The 19850-nt window shown below is 45.3% G+C and overlaps 1 protein-coding gene across 16 annotated transcripts in view; it reads right to left on the reverse strand.

Annotated features, from left to right (window-relative positions):
• LOC146357484 (zinc finger FYVE domain-containing protein 26-like) overlaps positions 1-19850 on the reverse strand; it is a 68656-nt gene that overhangs the window by 1775 nt on the left and 47031 nt on the right. For 7 of the 16 annotated variants that reach the window (XM_084848608.1, XM_084848590.1, XM_084848618.1 and 4 more), the window contains 8 exons: positions 18913-19122; positions 15225-15443; positions 12780-12977; positions 9986-10188; positions 9272-9413; positions 7905-7964; positions 3409-3591; positions 1085-1129 (listed from right to left, as the gene is read on the reverse strand). In XM_084848608.1, coding sequence (XP_084704734.1) covers positions 1085-1129; positions 3409-3591; positions 7905-7964; positions 9272-9413; positions 9986-10188; positions 12780-12977; positions 15225-15443; positions 18913-19122 — 1260 coding nt within the window. Of the gene's footprint in view, positions 1-1084; positions 1130-3408; positions 3849-7904; positions 7965-9271; positions 9414-9985; positions 10189-12779; positions 14445-15224; positions 15490-15720; positions 18303-18451; positions 18508-18912; positions 19123-19850 lie in introns of those variants that run through there. The other 9 variants (XR_014789955.1, XR_014789958.1, XR_014789956.1 and 6 more) reach the window with 9 other exon arrangements.

The following is a 19850-nucleotide window of genomic DNA, read 5'->3' on the forward strand; positions in this document are numbered from 1 at the left end:
TCCTGTGGATGCAGGGCACCTCTGGATCAGACCCCAACTACATACAAAGGCCTAATTTAGAACGGGTGATATGGTTGCCTTGCTAGCCAGGCATGGGAACCCATTCAAAAGAACTTCTCCAACGGCGAAGCGAAGGGGACATGGCTGGCTCTGCCCTGACTTTGCTGCGTGTGGGCTTTCCCAGTCAGGGAAGCCCTGCACACAGCAAAGCAGCAGTGCTGGGGAATCCCTGCTGTTATTTCTGATCTGTGACTGGAGAGAACAGTGGGGTTTCCTCTCACCTCATCCTCTGCAGCCCCTGGTAGGGGTGGGGCTGGGCTTGTGGAGGAGCCGGGGCTGAGGAGAGGGCAGAAAGCTCTGCAGGCCAGAGGTTCTGCACCCCTGCTCTAAGCGGTGTGCACTGATCTGACATGGTTCTTATGTTTTAATATTGATTGATATCCACTCCAGGAGAAGCCCTGCATGAAAAATAGCATGGAACTATATCAAGTATTTTATCTGTACTTGATAAAAAGCAAATATTTCAGTTGTGGCTTTCTTGGAGAACAGCCCTTTCCAAAAGAGAATTCGCTAGAATTAGGAACTCCACAATTTTTTTTTTTTTTTTCCACTAACAGAAGAGAAAGAATCAAATTCTGGAATAATGAGTAGCGTGGGGCACACAAAAGGCTCATTGATCATCACAGCTGCCTGCAGCCTCTGCAGAAATATGTATGCAAAACCAAACAGCAGGCTAAATAATTATGCTGCACATTCTGCATGAGTCTGTCCTAACTTTTGCAGAATCCTTATCACTGGTGGGAAAGTTCATGGGGAGCCAGCATCTTCAAATTCCGCTAACAGTCTTGAAGGATCAAGATAGCCCTTTCCAAGTGGCTTCCTTTCATTCTTTAGCAAGGTCACTGTGAGCCTCACATCGTGTTAAATTGTACTAAACAGCTCAGCAAGCATATTCTGATAACTGCTGCTGAATCTGAAAAGCACAGAGGACAGAAGAGCACATGCAGAAAAGAAAACAGAACTCGTGGGTTCTCCAGAATTTACTCCCTTTTCAGGATCAAGTCAGCTATTACATTTCACTCACCTTGTTTTCATCACTATCCATATCCTGGATCAGATTGTCCAGTTCCTGTATCCCACAAAGAAAAACCACAGCTGAAAGACCCTCGTGACATAATGGTGTAGCACAAATTAAACATTACTTGCATCCATTCCAATTGAGATGAATTAAATACAACATGGACCTACAAGATGCTGCCACAGAGCCAGGCAGTCACTTTTTCATTGATGATTTTCTGTATTGCAGCCTAAGGATGTGGATACAGTGTTTTGAGAGGTGGGGGCCTACCATGTGTTTGCTCAACACTTGCCCTTGTTGGATGATAACTAACTGAGGGGGAAACCATCGGTTGGACTAGGGGAGTGATATGTCATGCACCCACCCCATAAGAAGCCCTCCTTGAACCCAGATGGCCCAACTGTAAAAACATAAAATGAGCTGTGCTGAATCAGACCAACGGCCTATCTCTAGTCCAGCGTTCTGTTCACACAGTGGCCAACCAGATGCCTATGGGAATCCCACAAGCAGGACATGGGCACAATGGTACTATCCCAGTCATGTTCCCCAGTAACTGGTGTTCAGAGGCAGACTGCCTCCGATACTGGAAGCAATATATAACTATCATGACTAATAGCCATCAAGGGCCATATCCTCCATGACTGGTTGCTAATCTCCCTTTGGGGGCAAGGTGCTAGAGTGTGGTGGCCATCTCAAGAAGATGCTGATTTTGGATGATACTGATCATCTAGACCAGGGGTTGGCAACTTCAGGTGGTCTAGGGGCCAATTTCCAGTCCCAAGACATGCACCACCACAGGCCATATTCCTGCTGCTGCATCACCAAATTTGGCAGTGGCAAGAAATATATAAATAGGTGGTTTGCCACCCGAGAAGCCAGGATGGAGCTTTAGAAAGGCCAAATTCAGCTAGAAAACAAGCTAAATTTGGCCTAAGGCCAAATGGTTTGCCACCAGATTTCATCAGTGAAATCTGCCCCCCGCCCCAATGGGCATCCGTACATTTGGTGATACGGCAACAGCAGCTGCCGAAGACGACCATGGGGTGCATGGGCATGTTGCCCACCTCAGATCTAGACCTATTTCAATCTAGATTTTGGCCTGGCTGTAGCAGTAAATCTAACTTGGTCACCCTAGAAGATAACCTGTTTGGGGGAAAAGATAGGAGGAGCATGACCTTGTTGGTCCTGATCTCTCTGTGACTTTCAGTACTGTCAGCTATGATATCCTTCTGACATGTCTGTTGGGGTTCAGTGTTGGAGACACACTGGTGGTTCCACTTCTAGCTTTTGGACAGTATCAGAAAGTGGTGATGGGAGATTATAACACTTGCAAATAGAATTTAAAGACATGGATATTTATATCCCTAGGAACTAGAGATGTACAGATTTTGTAAAATCTGTTTTGTCCGCCTTTCATGGATTGTCAGGTGCCTTTCATTCTGTCATTGTTCATTGACAGAATAGTAATTTTCCAATTTCCCAAATTTATGCAAATTCACACTTGTGCAAATGTGCAAAACCCCCCCCTCCCCCCCCCACACACACATTTTCATGCTTTGGCCTATCAGGGAAATGTGCTTTTTTGGCTGGTGGTTTTTAAAATTTTTTTTACATATTTTTCTATGACTGCATTTGCATAAAATTCCAGAAAGTTTAAAAAAATCCCCGGTCTGCAAGTCCACAGAATCCGTGCGACTCGAGAAAAGCCGGTCCACTGTGGAATCCACGGGTCGGATTCGTAGAAATCCGAACTCATTTGTTTCTGTTGCAGATTTCGCTGACATCCTTACTAGAAACCAAACCTACTTACAATGCTTCTAAGCCTTCAAAGCGCTTGGCTCAGTTGTTCTTTACAGTGATTCACTGCTCAGGAATCAGAGGAAACAAGAAAGCCTATAAGGGCAGTTCTTCCTTCTCAGCATCCAAGCACTGAATTCTGATACTGAGATTCTAAGAATGAGGCGAACTGTAGTGGTCCCACACACACATGCTGTCGCTCTCTAATTCAGCGAGGGAACACTTGCTCATCTGAATCCCCAATTTAGACATAGCTTGCAACTCTCCCAAATCTTCATAGAAGATCTCCCAACATTTTAAAAGGGCTACCTGGAGGTAAAGCACTCAAAGGTGGGGTAGTCTGGTACCCATTTGCAGACAGCAGTTTTAAAGAACAAGACACTTGCACTGTGAAAGCATCGCCAGCAAAATAAGAATAATTCAGTCCTGAAGATTAGTGAACTTGTTCTTGGCATTCCGAGTGCACAATGCCAATTTGTGGAGAGACAGTAAATATGGCTGTGCCTTTTCTTCCCTGGGGAGTGCAGAATTACCTCAGCAGGGACAGAATGAAACTCATCCAGACAGTTTAGGATGACGTTGTCCCCATCATTTTTATCTGCAGCACCAGATTCCTTGATGCATTTGAGGAGCTGTCTGATCTCACTGTAGTTCTGCTGCTTCACCAGCTGTTTGGCCACTTTATTGTATACAGTAGCAGCCTCCAGCTGGAAGTCCTAGGGTGGAAGAATCAATATTACTTCAAGATCCACAAGTGCCTTCCTACAGCAGGGCTGAGCTTTACTGTACAAAGCCCTAAACAACTTGGGAACAGGATACCTGAGAGAGCGTCGTCTTCTTTACCAACCTGCCTGGTCACTGAGGTCATCAGAGGGCATGTCCCTGGTGGTTCCACATGGACCTATGGCCCGGCTGAAGTCCATCAGGAAAAGAGCCTTCAGTGTGGTGGTCCCCTTCCTGTGGAACTCTCTACCTTTGGAGATCAGACAGGGGCCAACACTGTGTTGCTTTCGCCGCCTCCTGTTACTTTGAGAGGCCTTCCTTGAGTGACCAGCCACGGGTTATTAAGTTCAGAATCTGTTTCTTTTAAAATGTTTTAATTGTTTTAATTATGGGGTTTTATTCTTTTATCTTGTTGTCCACCACTCCAAAATCTTTGATGTGCAGCAGTATATAAATATTGCAAATAAATAAATACGGATATAGCTGCAATATGGATCTGTGAAGGCTGAACTGCCACAGAGCAAGGGTGTAGTACCTCAGGCCTAGGGGGCTCATCTGGCCCTCTGGGTTCCCCAAATGGCCACACACCCTTCCCAACCCCCACCCGCTTTCCCCTGACCAATGATCAGGTAGTGGTTTCCTGGCTTTTCTGCAGCTTTTCCCCATCTTAGAAGGCTGATAAGCCTCTCCTGAGGCTTCATTACCGGCAGTAAGAGCTCTAAGCCAAGATATGCTGGTATTTTAGCCCCACCCCTTTTGCTTTTGGCCCTGCCCATCACTGGGATGCGGCCCCTGAAAGCTTCTCCAAAATGGACTTTGGCCCTCGGGCTAAAAGAGGTTCAACACTCCTGCTATAAAGTACAGTCTAATTCAGTCCATCTTTCACACAGGGCCTGTTCACACATCACACTAACCCACGGTGGGTGACTACCATGGGTGTTCAGCGCACCCACCAGACGATCAGGCTAGCAACCCACCATGGGTGGGTTGTTTGCCCCCTTGTCCCTCCTTCCTCCCCTTCAGTCCCCCACTTGGCATCCCAGGGGTCTTGACAGCAGACCCATCTTGTCTGCCACCAAGTCCCCCTTCCCAGCTCCAATTGAAACCCCTGTAAAGATTGCTGAAGCCCCCTTGCTTTGGAAGCTGTCAGCTGTCAAAAGCAAGGCAACTTTGGTGATCTCTATGGGAAAGCAGGAAAGCACCCCATTTCTTCTGAAGAAGCAGGGAGCCCAGTGTCCATGCCCCGTCCCAGTGCCAGGCTCCCCACTTCTTCAGCGGAAATGGGGCATGGGGTAGGGGAAAGGAGAAGGGTCTCAATCACCCACTTACCTGCATGTTTCCCATTTGTGCTGGGGTGGGGAAACACACTAAAGGGGTCCCCTACTTGGTCACCCAACTCCCATCCCTGTCCCCTATTCTTCATTCTGATCTTGCGTAAGATCAGAACACGGAAATAAAAAAGGATTTAAAGAGGCCTCGCGCCAAAAATGGGGGGGATCCATACCCCCCAAGCACTGTTATGCAAAACAGTCCTTGGTGGGTGAGGTGGATCCCCCCACCCAACCACACATTTCAGCCTGGGGTCACCTTGAGATTCCAATGCAATCCAATGGGTATCTTTAAATCCCATTGGATTGTATTAGAATCTAAAGGTGCCCTGTGCCAAAAATTGGGGGTGGGGTGTGTGAAAACCACCTCCCCCTCCAAGGACTGATGGGGCAACACAGTCTGGGGGGGGGGCTTGGATTTGCCCCCCCCCCCCACCAATTGCCAGCTTTTAAAAAAATGTTCACAGCCCCTTTTGCGCAAAAGAGTGCCAGGAAAAAAATTTTAAAGGGCTCCGACTGCAATCAGAGCTGGGAAGGGAGGATCAGCAGGGGCGAAGAGGGTGCCCATGACAGCCCCTCCATGGTGCCGTTTGGGCACCATTGGAGGTGCTGTCACAGGCAAGGGGAAAAGGCACTGGCAGCGGCCTGGGCAAGAGCAGCAGGGGTTTCTGCCAGTCTTGCTGAGCAACTCGCTGCCCAATGCCCTTTACCCACAATGGGCTGGCAGACGACATGCTAACCCATCGTGGGTAAAACTACCCCTTCTGCAGGCCATGGGTTCTCAGGGTGGGTTGTCCAGGAAAAACAACCCACCCTGAGAAGCACGGTCCGGGTTCAGGCAACACGCTAACCAACAACGGTTTATTTGGGAAAACGAACCATCAGTGGTTGGCGTGTGGTGTGAACCCAGTCATAGAAGCATAGTGCTGTGGAAAGGGATCCTATCATGCCAAGCACTTTACAAAATGTTTGGCTGCTGTGATGTTGAGGAATCCTGTATCTCCCTTATTCTGTGCCATCCTTCCTCATCTGGCTCCTGCTTTAAGACATTGTGTGTTAACAAGATTAGTTCTCATTAGGGCTGCAGTATTAACCAAATAACTAGAATTCATACAATTACAATGATGAAGACTTCCTTAATCTGGTAACAGCCCTATTCTCACGTACATCCAACCGAAATCAGCACACAGCACATATTTTTCCTCCCACAGTGTGAGCCATTAAATTACTCTGCAGAGGCTACATCCCCATGCACAGTTACACGGATATCAGTCCCACTGAATTCAGTGGGACATAAACCGGAATAAACATGCATTAGGCCAGACTGCGAATGTGACAAATTCCTCTTTGGGCTTTGACAGTTACCTGAACATGCCAATTAGCAGACTTGGTGGAAGCTGCTTTCCACCAAGTCAGACTGCCGGTCCATCTAGTTTGCTGGTGCCCACGCCGACTGGGAGCATCCCTGCAGAGGTTCAGGCAGAACACGCTTCCTGGCCCTACCTGGGAAATGCCTGGCACTGGGCCTGGGACGTTCTGCATGCAAAGCGTGTGCTCTGCATCACTGAGCTACACCCCTTGTACCTCATCTCTCTCTCTTGGCAAAGCTTGGCTACAGAAGCAGCAAGGGGCTGGGGGAACGGTGTATGTAATGCACATTTCATGCATCACACTCCGCATATTTCTCTCCAGGAAATACAATATTTGATAGTTTAAAATGACTAAAGCTGCAATCTTAAGCATACTTACTTTAGAATAAACCCATTTACACTTGATGGGATTTCCTTCAGAGTAAGTAAGTGTGGGATTGGGCTACAAAGCTATTTTAAACAAAATATCTACAATTTTATCCCAACTTGCAGCCCTAACATGGTCCACAAAGTAACTCTCAGGATAAATTGCCCCCAAACAATGTAAAAAGTAAGTAAAAGCAGGACATTTTTGCTGCTATCATCAAGTATTATTCTTAAATGGACCATACAGATCAGTAGGGGAAGGAAGCTGCTCTTAAGACAGAAACAGAAAAGTTTTCAGCAAAGTGTTCAGGCACTGATACTTTAGATCTGGATTCTCCACTGTTTTTTTAGTGACTCCCTTCACTTTGCCCCACAACCCCTATGGACAGATACCTGTTTGTGATAATTAAACCTTACACTGTGGCAAACCCAGATTTGAACAAAGTTAACTGAGGATTCTGAATTGTAAGAAACATTCAGTTATGTTAAGATGGGTCAGGATAGATTACAACTGAAAGAGCAATTTTCTTTCCTTCCGACAGGGCTGGGCAAACTTTTTGGCCCTGAGGGCTGGATGTGGTGACAGGTCACGTGGGCCATGCACTCATGCACGTATACAGGAACAGAGAGCTTTAAACCCGCCCTCCTTGTCCACTGAGATCGGGGATGGGATTGCTAGCGGGGAGGTTAAAGTCTCCCCCCACCTCGAGATCCTAATCCAGGTTGCTGTTTTCCCACTACTATTAGTGGGGAACAGCAATCTCAGCTATACTGGGATCGCTGGAAGAGGGGAGGTTAAAGCCCCCCCCACTCACACTCTCTCTCTCTCTCTCTCACACACACACACACACACACACCCTGCAAGTGATCCTGATCCAGACTGTTGTCCTGGTGCTCTTTTCCCTGCTGCCCAGCTGACAGCTGTTCTGCTGGGTGGTGGGGGACAGTGAATGGGGCTCCCTGGGGCGCTAGCAAGCTGCATGGAGAGCATCCAAGGGTTGCAAGTGGCCCACGACTGCCCACTCAGCCCTTAGACATAGCCATTTTAACCCACTCTGAGCAATGGGAAGCAGGGCAATATGAAAACACATCAAGTATTAAACACAGACGTTTAAAGTGTTCATAGATACCTAGAAGAGACATAATAGTAATTTACAAGAATGCCATGGTTTTCCTTATCTGTTTCAGTGATGTTTGCAAGGGGTCAATATTAGGTAACGCAGTTTCTTAGGTTCATCATACCTGTAGGACTCTGAATGCAATCCCAAAGCCTTCTTCAATGTTTTTGCCTTCCAACATGACCTGAGAAGTAATTGCAGCAGCAGAAAACAGGGAAAAGAGTTGAGTAATGTATGGAGATCCCACAAATAGTTCAGTCAACTGTACAACACACACAGATTTCTTGTTCCCTCTTGCCAAGTCTAAGGACAGTGTCAGGTTCTGGAAAAGGGATCCCCAACTGAAGATGGGATGGGCTCATTAGCCAATGCCTGCCACCCATCCCCTTTGCAACAAGCATCGAATTCTGCATGTGCCATCATCTTCTAGAATATACTAAATTCCTTGTAACTATCAATTTTATACTGAAAAGCTTCAGCATGTCTATCGTTTATATCAGGGGTGGGCAACTTGTGGCTCTTCAGCTGTTGTTGGACAGCAACCTGCAGAATGAGATGCTTATCTGAAAGGCACTGGGGCTGGGGAAGGCAGCTGCTCTCATAGAGACACCTCTGCATATAGCTGAAATTACTTCTGAATACAGCAGATTTGGAACAGTGGGGAGGACAGAAAGACGAAGACATATAATCTTAACTGTGCTCCCCCCGCCCCGAGCAAAACCTCTGAAAGGCTTTTCAGCCAATGGCGCCTTAGCTGCATAGTACAGTAAATCAGTGACATGCAGCACAGTGTGGCACGCAGTTACACTGAAGTGAGTCCCATGGTATTCTGGGAAGGTTATTTTCTAAGGAGTGTATTTAGGATTGCAGGCACAGAGCAGCACTGTTAAAACTACACTGAGATAGTGTCTTATTGAGTCTACGCTCATACTTCAGAATCGACTCAGTCTCTAGAGCTAGCTCCTTAAAAAAGGAGCTTGTCCTTTCCTGCCACTTAAGTCTCTATTCAGACTTAATATTCCTATTCCTTCCCCTTCTTCATTCCAGCCCTTGCCAAATCAGAATTAATGATAAGTGAACATGAAATGTGAGTAGTTGGAATAATTATTTTTAATGAAGAATTTAGATGTTTTCCTTGTAGTTGACACTCTGTTCTGTTCATAGCATTAAACTTTGATATCTGAAACTATGGGCAGGATCCAGTGGCGCCTTGCATGGGGTCCGCGGCAGCTCCTACCACTGGCGGCCTGAATGTAGCGCTTCCGGGGACAAGCCCTGAAACAAGAGGAAACACTTGCTTCTGGAAGGGACAGGTTGCACCCCTTCCAGAAATGAGCATTTCCACTCGTTTTGGGGGCTTGTCCCCAGACGTGGTACATCGTGGCCCCCCGTACACCGGCGAGGACAGCCATATGCACACCAGGAGCAGCTGCCTGCTCAAGGGCACCATTGGATCCTGCCTTATGCCATGATCTAATCAGTACTTAGTACCTTGCAAGCTACTTCCATCTTCATTTGATTGTTTCCAAAGAGCGTGGGTACAGTCAAGGCAGCTACAGAAGAGGCCCCCAATTTCTCATACTGATGGAGGAATTTTGTTACTTCCATCTGAAGTTCAACTGTATTAATATGCCTAATTTAGGGGGGAAATATGCTTCATTAACCAACATAGAAGAACATTTTTTAAAGAATGCCCTCACTGTGCAGAATGACTCATGTATGAGAATGGTTTCATAAGCATGTAGTTATAGCGAAGAAACACTGATCATTGAGATCATTTGTTATTAATTTTTCATCTTCCTATTTCCCCTTTTCTGGAATAAACATCTTCTTTTAACACTTCGTGGGCAGAAGCAACAAGAAACATCCAAAAAGCATGGTTAGTATAGCTCAAACCAACTTCAAACATGGCAAATATTCTGTATTCCATAAGGTACAGAGCTTTGAAGCTTCAAAGCATAATCTAACATACCGAGGGACATACAGTGTTACAATAGAACTGGAAATTTGAAGGAAAAAATTCCAAAAAATTAGAGTTACAAAACCTCAAAACATTTAAGGTTTGCTGAATTGTAAGTCTATAGCTGCTTCTAGTAAAAGTCCCACCCCAGTCTTAAAGTGTCATTTATCACATTGTACAGGAAGCGATCACACCAATAAGGTGAAGAATTATTAAACTGATGCCAAACATTGTTCTTCCGGTACCTTGACACATCAGGAGCATGCATTTTTTTACGGAAAGTGCATGCAACCCTTTTTCTTCCTGAACACCGTGAAACTTCCTGTAGGTAAACTTTGAGGTGGTCCTTGACCTTCAAGAGCCATTTCTGCCTCTCTCCCAATTCAGTGTAAGACTTGGCTTTGTGAGTGAAAAATCTGATGCAGGTCATAGCAGCACGGACTTGATCCTGAAAGACAGACAGATTTTTAAATATGGATAAGTTCTAAAATTAAGGTATCAGGTATAACAAAATTTTACCCCCCAAAAGCCTCTGGACTGACTGGACTGTTGGCAACTCTTCAGAATATATTTAACTGTACAGAAGTACCTTTACATAAATAACAATGAGAGAAATTTGAATACTGAAGAGTTCCCTAAGCTACAAACTCAAAGAAACCCCTAACACATATTAACACATGGCACCACTTTCTTCACGTACAAACATTTCTCCAGCCTAACAGCAATAGATTGCTCTTAGTTTTGACCCTGAACCACAAAAGTTGTGAGGCCACCAAGCTGCATGGCTTTTCTTACTTTCCTCTAGAGCTGGGCTACAGAACCTCTTTCAGCTCAAGGGCCAAATCCCATTTCGGAGAAGCTTTTGGGGGCTCTCATTCTAGTGGTGGTTGCCTGGGCGGGGCCAAAGCAAAATGGGGCAGGCCAAAAGTACCCAAGTACCAGCGTATTTTAGGTTAAAGCTCTGACTGCCAGGAACTAAGCTTTAGGAGAGGCACTTCAACCTTTTAGAATGGAGAAAAACACTATGCAAAAGCTGGAAACCACCTAAAGAGCAGCGGTCACAGGGAAGAGGGTGGGGCATGGCAAGGGGTGTGGCCTTCTGGGGAATCACAGAGGGCCAGACTGGGATCCAGGAGGGCTGGATTTCACCCCGGCCATGGGGTGCTGCATCCCTGCTCTAGCGCAATACCCTCATATCTGCGGGTAGCGAAGGGAAGTGGCATAATGCCAGCTATTGATTATTCTGTCAGTTTTCTTTTTTCAGAAGCCGCCACCTCTCTAAAACAGTAAGAGTGGATTGAAACATGCAGTTTCTGATATGACACTGTGTATGCCCCGGCCGTGGGCTGCTAAGGTTTGGAGGTGTCAAGATAGTGATAAGCCAGATCCAGGTTTGCTTACAAGCAGACTTTATGAGTACTCACAGCACACAGGCATACCCAATGGTTGGATCACACCATCCTCTCAAGGCCTCGGAAGCATCCCTACCTCAAACGTATTCCTGCACCTGGAAAACTAACATACCCTGGAGAGTAATACTTCATTCATCTTCAGGCAACAAACATTCCCCAGTGTCAAGTGCCTAGTTCCTGGCTTCTTTTGTAATCACAGGAGTGGTATTGCATCACTAGTCAAACACTTTTTGAGAAAGAAACTGTCGGTGGCCCCCACAGCAGTCCCTTCACAAGCTGAGAGGTCTAACCAAGTCCTGCCCTCAAGGCGGGTCCTTCCGGACAGTAATGTCTCTGGCTGCCAGCATCTTGGAGCGCCTCATGTTGCTCCTCCCTTCTTATGAAACAGCTCACCCTCGAGTCTCTTATTGCCAGCCCCTCCGCCGCCTCATTAGGATCTTGCATTCCCAGTGTTTCACAGGCCCCGGCTGGCTGCTACCCAATGATTAAACTGCAGCTCCCCTCTGCCACTGTTATTCTCAGCCACCTGCCAGTTTGGCGCTTCAACTGCACCTTCCCCCTCCCAATCCGTTCCCATGTCTTCTTGGCGTGTGCCTGCAGAGGTGCTGGGCCCAATCCCTACACCCAGAGAGTAAAAATCTATGAACAAGGAACACAGGAAACCTAAAAATATGTGACATGTTGGTTGGATATATCTTTATCAGCATTCATTTGCTAAACTGGAATTCTTATACCATTGACATGAAATAGCAGCGACATACTAACTGAACCAGTAGTTCAGTAACAGCTCCACAAGCAAGGCTGAAGGAATCAAGAGCAAACTTTTGTTCCAAATCTGTGATCCTTCACTCTTAATGGTTTGACATTTCTAAAGTTCTCCCCAACATAAAATTCTCACCACAGACCTTTCCAAAATGAGAACAGAGGAATAACTATTGAACATATTGGTTACGAGACAGCACTGGGTTTACCATTGTCGAGTAGTATATATTGCAGTACTTTAGAATAGAAAACAGAACAGTTTTGTACTCAAATATTTTACGTCATCTCCATCTCATTCAGAGCACAGCAGCCAGTTCAGTCAAGCCAGGAATCTTATACCCTAGGTCAGATTTGTTACAGGGCAACTCCAGCAGAGCATTGAGATACTAGGTTATTTGCCCACAGTAAGGGAAAGGCTAACTTGGTTCAGTTTACAACAGAGGTGGGCAGAAGGTAGGTCTCCAGATATTTTGAACTTCAACTCCCAGAAGCCCCTGCCAGCACAGCCAATGGTCAGGAATGCTTGGGGACTGAAGTCCAAAACTTCTGGAGATTTAGTTTCTGCACACATCTGGACTAATGTTTTATAAATTGTTTTTATGTTGACTTTATTTTGTCATTTCTTGTGTGTGTTTGTATTTTTAAAAAACTCTTTGTGAACCCATTTGAAAGCGGCTTCCTTTTTCTTTTTTTTGCAGAGAGGCAGGTTTTTAAAAAATCTCCCAAAATAAACAAACTCATACATTCTCAAAAACATAAAAATAAAAAACCCTAAATTGTTCAGAAAACTTAATATTGTGCAAAGTTCCTAACAAAAGTAAACAATATTTAAAATTACAGCACATGGAGTATTCCCCATTCTTACCTTCATAAATTGCTGCAATTCATACAAAATATGGTAGTAATTCTTTTTCTGCAAGTGTTTGCAAGCTGCAATGAGATAGACTCCCCAGCTTTCCAGGCTTGGATCAATGGTTTCCAGCAAGTTCTCCAACATGTGAAGTTTTCCACTTTTATAGCTTGGAGCAAAGATCCCTTCAATAAACACTTCCTGCGGGCTCTCCTAAAACAGTATAAAATGGAAGATTTTAGACAGGCTTGCATCTTCTACATCATTACTTTTGGTAGAGAAGCGTACGTTATCAGCCTGCACCAAATCATACCAGGTTACATGGTTTTGTTCAGGCAATGTCCAATACTGCTGCTGCACTCCCACCCTGTTGTGCAAGTGTCACCCCACCGCTCGCACAACCAAAGGCTAGCAGTTCAAAAAGCAACCCCAGAAACAAATGGAAATGCTTGTTTCCAGATTGGGACAAGTCAGTGGAGCTTCCTTCTGCGAGTTCCACTGACCTGCCCTGTTCTGGAAACATGGGCTTCCCCACTAATGCCTGGTTGCTTTTTTAACCGCTAGCTTCCCACTGTGCTGTGGGGCTCAGTAGGTCCCGCTGACACGTGGGCAGATTTGGATACTGCCCCAGGGTTCCAATTAACTAGTTCCCAGATCAGGTTGAAACATCTTTTTGCATGATAAAGCAGACACAGCAGAAGCTGATACACCCCTAAATCAATTTGACATTATATTCTAGATATTCTAATAACAGGAGCCGTCCCCTGAAATCCTGTCAACATCTGCCTAACAGTTTGCTGTTGTAAGTATGTCATGGGAAGATGTTCAAGTGACGTGTCTCTTGGCACCATTCGCTCCTTTCCTTTGTTACCCACTGTCCATCTGTTTGCAGGAGCTTGAACCAGGCCTCAGCCATTTTATGAAAGGGGCTGTTTCATGGAGAGAGGGGCGGGAGGGACAGCAATCTTCAATGCAGGAGAGAACACAGCAGATATTGTTCCCAGCCAGCCAGTCACAGCAAAATAATGGGTAAAGTTTCTATAACACAAGAGGGCTCCAATAACTGATAGAAGCTGCTGATAGAGGGAACTAGTTCCCATAACATATTAATATGTCCTAATAATATATTAAACCAGAACCTAGGTTATGGAAGCCTCTCCTTCTATCATAATTGCTTAAATGTAGGTGTAGGAGAATTAGTTCAAGGAACCTTCCCCAGTGAAAAAGACATGAGGATAAGAGGTTAAGCAAGGGGAACCATGCATTTGCACCATCCTCTGAAGATGCCATAAGTGCTGGGAATACTTGCAAGGGGCCCCTGTGCCAGGCCAACAAGGAAGACATTTAGAAGACCCACCAGCTTCAGTGTTATATGACATAGTAAACTCTCTCAACAAATCAGCTTCATCAGTCAGCGTCATAGCAGTACCAACTGTGGGTGATCATCACTCTCCTTTACTCTCTCCCCTCCCCACAGCCAGGTTAAGACCCTTTCTGTAGCCGGGTCAGGGAAACAGCAGCAGGCGGTGAAGTCAGCACTGAGGAAGGAGACCGTTCTCAGCAACCAATTTCTTGATTCCAAACACTTGCACATATAAGCTTTTGGAAGATCTTCCAAGAACTTTGGATTTATGAACTTCTTTAGTATAAACACTGAAGTTTCAGTTCAAGGAACAAAAGCTGTAAGGAACAAAGAGCTCCTTTAGGTACATCCAAACACTTGGGCAGGCTCAGTAGGACTTTTACCGTTCCCGTCCTATTGTTATTTATGGTATAAGCCAATAAAATACACCATAGCATAACAGCCAATAAACACTATAGCAGATCCCCATGCCACATCACAAACTGCTTTTGAAAACCCCCCCTGTTTCAAAAGCAGTTTGCCATGTAGTATTGGGGGGCGGGGGCCTACAGCTCCTGCTCAAGTGCTGAAAATCTGAAATCTAAATCTAAATCTGAAACATAAAACTAGTTACACGGTCCTGTGGATCCCAGCCAAAGGTTTTATTAACATAAGAAGAACCATGCTGGATCAGACCAAGTGTCTATCTAGTCCAACATTCTGTTCACACAGTGGCCGACCAGCTGGCCACAGGAAACCCACAAGCAGGACATGAGTGCAACAGTGCCCTCCCACTCATGTTCCCTAGTAACTGGTATACATATACATACTGCCTCTGATACTGGAGGTAGCACATAGCCCCCAGGAGGTTTGAAGTGCAGGGGTGAACCCAGGAAGCTTCACCTAATTAAAATGTCAGTGGGTTTGTCCCACTCCCAAGGGTTAGTACCAGGAAGGTACAAATAACAGAAACAAGTTTGCAGCCAGTAGAATCTGCAATAGATAATGCAATGTGTATGGAGAGACATCACCTCCAGCGTAGATTAGCTTCTAAGTCCTTAGAGCTATTTCGCAGACTCTTGTACAAGGTAAGAATAAATAAGGTAAATAAGTCTTACCTTATTTAACAAATGGAGCAGTGCTTCTCTCATGCAGTCATGCCTCATATAAAAATTAATAATTGCTAGATTGGTGCTGTAGTTGTGTAAATAAAAGAGGCACTCTTGATAATAGGTGTTGTGTTGAATCTTCCCCTCAGGTGTCATCTCCAGAGACAGGCTTCGTGTCCTCAGTGTCGCTTCTAGTTCCCTCAAAGTGGCAAAGTAATCATCATCCTGCTATTGAGGCAGAGCATCAGAAGTTACTAGGTTGGATCCGGAGTCCCTGTGAATAGAACTTCACTCACAGGACACTCCCACTGGAGGAAGGGGAAGAGGCGACTGTCGCCAATTGCGCCTTCCCCCGTAGCATCCTGAGAAGCTGCTTCAGAGGAATGGCAGATCCTCCAGAACAGTGTGGAGGTGGCATGGGGGACTGCAGGGGGAACTGGTAAAAATCACCACACACACACACACACACACACACACACACACACACTATTCCTCCAGCACAAACCTCTACTAGATTTCAGTCCCTTCTCTTAATAAAGGGGACACTCTGAATCCAACCAATAGGCTAAAAATGTGCAACAGAGGCTGTATTTCACTGGGCCGGTTCCACCATATGGGTGATGTCTATCACACAGTTTTCTCTCTCTCAGCTCTGGTGCAAGTCAGTAAGTGCAGGAGAACTGCTACACCTTTGAAAATAGGCAGATTTCAGTGTGATACCACACCCTGGATCTAATGCACAACACAATAAAATCCCTATTAACACCAGCAGTTCATATGTAGCAGGTTATAACCAGCATCCCAAGACCATTCCTTAATTACAATTTTCATCCCACCCTTCCTCCAAGGAGCTCAGGATTCTTTCTCCTCCATTTTATCCTCACAACAACCCTGTGAAAGTTAGTAAGCCAATGGCTGTCACCCACTGAGCTCTATACCCGAGTGAGGACTTGAATCTGGGTCTTCCCAGCCCTAATCTGGCACTCAAACCACTATGTAACACTAGCTCATGACTTCATGGGATGCTGGGATCTGTACATGATGTTGGGGAGAACTCTGTACGCAAATGGCCCCAGCAACAATTGCAGCAAATGCTCCAGCATGAAGTTTTTCATTTTTATAGCTCATGCATGAAGGCCAGCAGCCGCTGTCTTTGTCAGCTTTTAGCAATGACTGCAGCCAGTCAGAACCTTATTTAAGATGTACAGTGCTAGAATATTTTATGTCTGGTATTTTGTCCCAAATAAAATAGAAGCCATAGATATTCTGGTTTCATTTTCCCTTTCACATTGCTATAGCATACAGCTGAAGCCATAAAGGAAATAATGGGGGGGGGGGGGCTGTCCAAGAGACCCAAAACGAAGACAAGCATTTCTTGATGGTGCTTGGGACCATGGATTTAATTTACATATAAAGTAACAACTTTGTTTGCATGGGTTTAATTATGTCAAATAAACCAATGTGATGCACGTGACATGTTACTCCAAACCACGATAAATCGACTAGCAATTGCGTATACAGTATATAAAAAGAAAAATGTATGAACAGACTTAAAATGTGAAATGCTTTGGCATAACATGCCTGCTTCAGCCACAAATGAGAGTATGCTGCAATACCACTTATGGTGCATATTCAAAACAGCAACCGCATGTGCCCCGTGTTAAGCTGGTGCTGAAAAGGGTTAACAAAAAGTAAAGATGGATGGTTTAATCTGGGAGAGGCCTACAGGAAGAGCCCCTAGAAGACCCCAGACTCATAAGCAGCTGTGTATTCCAGACTCTTGACCCCTGGGCGAGAAGATCATGAAGTTTGATTCGATACTAAATGATGTTCTTTCAGTAACTGAGACTCTAACTGAGATTTTTCAGGACTGTTTTTGAAGGAGGAGGAAAAAATGCAGCTGTCTTTACAAGTGGCTTCACAGAGCTTGCTCAAGGCCACGACGTGCTGGCAGAGTGTCTAAATGAGATGAACAGCAGAACTGAGCATGCTCAGATGCCTATTGAGAGGAGGAAAAGTACTGTTTTGACTTCTTGTGGTGTACACCTGCTGATAAGAGAATGTCCCTACTCGATGCTAGTTGGGCGGGGAAGTGTAGCCCTGAGCGCGAGCAACAACTAGGAGGAGGTGTCTGGGCGGATATGACCAAAAATGGCCAAAGATGACCGGGAGTTCAAAGAAGATATACCGAAGAGCAATGCGTCAATCAAGGTAGCATGCCCAGATGGCAGACTTTGGGTCATATGTAGAGACATTTAAAGTAGCCCGTTTGTAATAGTGCCAAACACATTCTCCAGACACATGAAATCATGGGAGATAGATGGGACACCTTGTTTCTGATTAGTGAGCAAATGCTCTAACCACATGCACCCCATTTCCTATTGGTGGCTGATTGTCTCATTGCTCCTTGGGCCCCACCTTTGACCAGAGCAGGGGTATAAAAGCCCAGGGAATGGGAGCTCCAGGGTTGTTGGTGTCTTTTGTTCCTCCTGCTGCTGCTGCTCCACTTCCCTCTTTCTGCCGTGCCCCCAGACCCACGGATTTAGGCAACTATGGACCTTTTTAGACTCTTAGAATTTGGGACTTAGAGTAATTTCTGGGTCTGGGACTTAGGATGACTTCTGCGTTTGAGACTTAGAGTAATTTCTGAGTCTGAGACTTAGAATGATTTCGGGGTTTGGGACTTGGAGTGTTTCCTAAGCTTGAGACTTGGAGGTTGTATCTGAAGAGGGGATTTGGAATCCCATCTTCAAAGGTGAGAGCTAGAATTATTCCCAGGTCTTGAGTTTTCTGTTCACTCCAACTCCTTCCTCTACTCTTCCAATGCCTAGAGGAACTTAGTAATGCTTCAGCTTAAGTTTTGTATTCAAGTAAGAAGCAGGAGGAGGCCACAGGAGGGTTAACACATAGGCTGAATTGTTTTCGTTTAGCTTTGAATTGCAAGCAGTAAACAGGAGTAAGTTGGAAAGAGGTGACATAACAATGCTAGAAGCTCAAGCTGTTATCTTATTAGCCAAGTTCATAATACCAGCTTTGGCAATTGCAATTCTTTTGATTTATCTTCTGTTTTTGTTGCATTCTCTTTCCCTGTAATTGGAGAGAGAATGTCTAATGCTCATATAACCACCATGCTATTTCTTTTATTTTGTATTTCCCCTAAATTTTCAGCAATAAAGCTATAAATACAGTTTCAAGTTACAATCTTGTCTGTAGTGGTGTTTTGGGTTGGTGTTTACCTGTTGGGATTGCTTGGTTGCCCACTGGAGTGCTTCGGACCCATCTGGTGCAGGTTCTGAGGTTAAACAGAACCGAATTTACACCCCGCATATGCCACAGCCTTACGGTGGGTTAAATAACTCATGTGGGTTAAATAAACCACGGTGGGCTGTCATGTTGTGCAAACAGAACTGCAAATTGAGCCAGAGGCAATCAGGAATAGGGCAAACCTCAAAGGGTTATCAATCGGCACCTGTGTTAAACAACTGTGGCGTAACACCACGGGCGCTCCTTCCCTAGGTTTATGAACAAGTGCAGGAGCTTGGTAAAGTGGAGCTTACTGTACAGCTGGTGGTCTTTTTCCATGTGGTCGGAGCCACCACATACTAAATTTGTTAAGGGGCCACACTGCACGGTTAGCCACAGTCTGAATCCACCCCAAGAGACCAGCTGTTGAGGCAAGGGAAGACTGAATTCTTACCACGGAGAGAATGGGCTTCACTGTGGATTCCAGATATTGTACAACATCTCTGACCATTCTTGACCCCAGATTTAGTTGGTTCAAGTCAAGAGGCAGCTTCAGGCATCGGCTGAATTTTTCTCTGGCGGCAGTTAAGTTGCCAGCTTTAAGACAAGCCATGCCCCATGCATGCCATGCTCCGGCTGGATCCAGGCCAGTCTTTGTAGAAACCTAAACACCAGGATACCAAAAATAGTCACTGAAGATAAAGACAGGTAATCTTCTTCTTAGTTTAGATGGCCACCTTTGCTTTCTGAAGGAAAAATAATGTATATGCATGCAACTGCAACTGTAATTTGGAAGCATTCCACATTATCAAATGTACCAGCAGGTTATACTTCAAATATGGAGGAAGGAAAAACGAAGTCCCTTTATATAAAACAGGAGCACACTACTGGGCAGATTTTGTCTCGATTTAATAATGGTTAGAAAAGTATACTCTACCACAAAGGGGGGGAATCACATTTACAACTGCAGTTCAAAATACAAGATGTTTTTCTCACAAAGGGAAATAAGATAAAGGGGCTATTTCATTTCACCCCAACTCAACAGACAGGAAACATCTTGCATGGCAAAAAAGGAAGTGTGTGTATGTGTGTGTGTGTGTGGGGGGGGATGACTTTCTTTGGCAGCATTTGGATAGTGACAGTGTTTACAGGGGAAGGGCCATAGCTTAGTGACAGAGTACATGCTGCAAGTCTCAGGTTCAGCCCTTTGCATTTCCAGGTAGGGCTGGGAAAAGGCTCTGCCTGAAACCCTGTGGAGCCACTGCCAGTAAGTGTAGGCAAGAGTGATTCAATGCACCAGTGGTCTGACTTGACATACATCCATTTCCAAGGTTCCTAACAAAGATCAGAGTCAGATTATCCTACTTGTATGGCCAGTGGTTCACTCCAAAC

The sequence above is a fragment of the Heloderma suspectum genome, chromosome 1, assembly GCF_057233095.1.
Source record: "Heloderma suspectum isolate Gila_16-S chromosome 1, 16-S_ref, whole genome shotgun sequence".
Taxonomy (NCBI): domain Eukaryota; kingdom Metazoa; phylum Chordata; class Lepidosauria; order Squamata; family Helodermatidae; genus Heloderma; species Heloderma suspectum.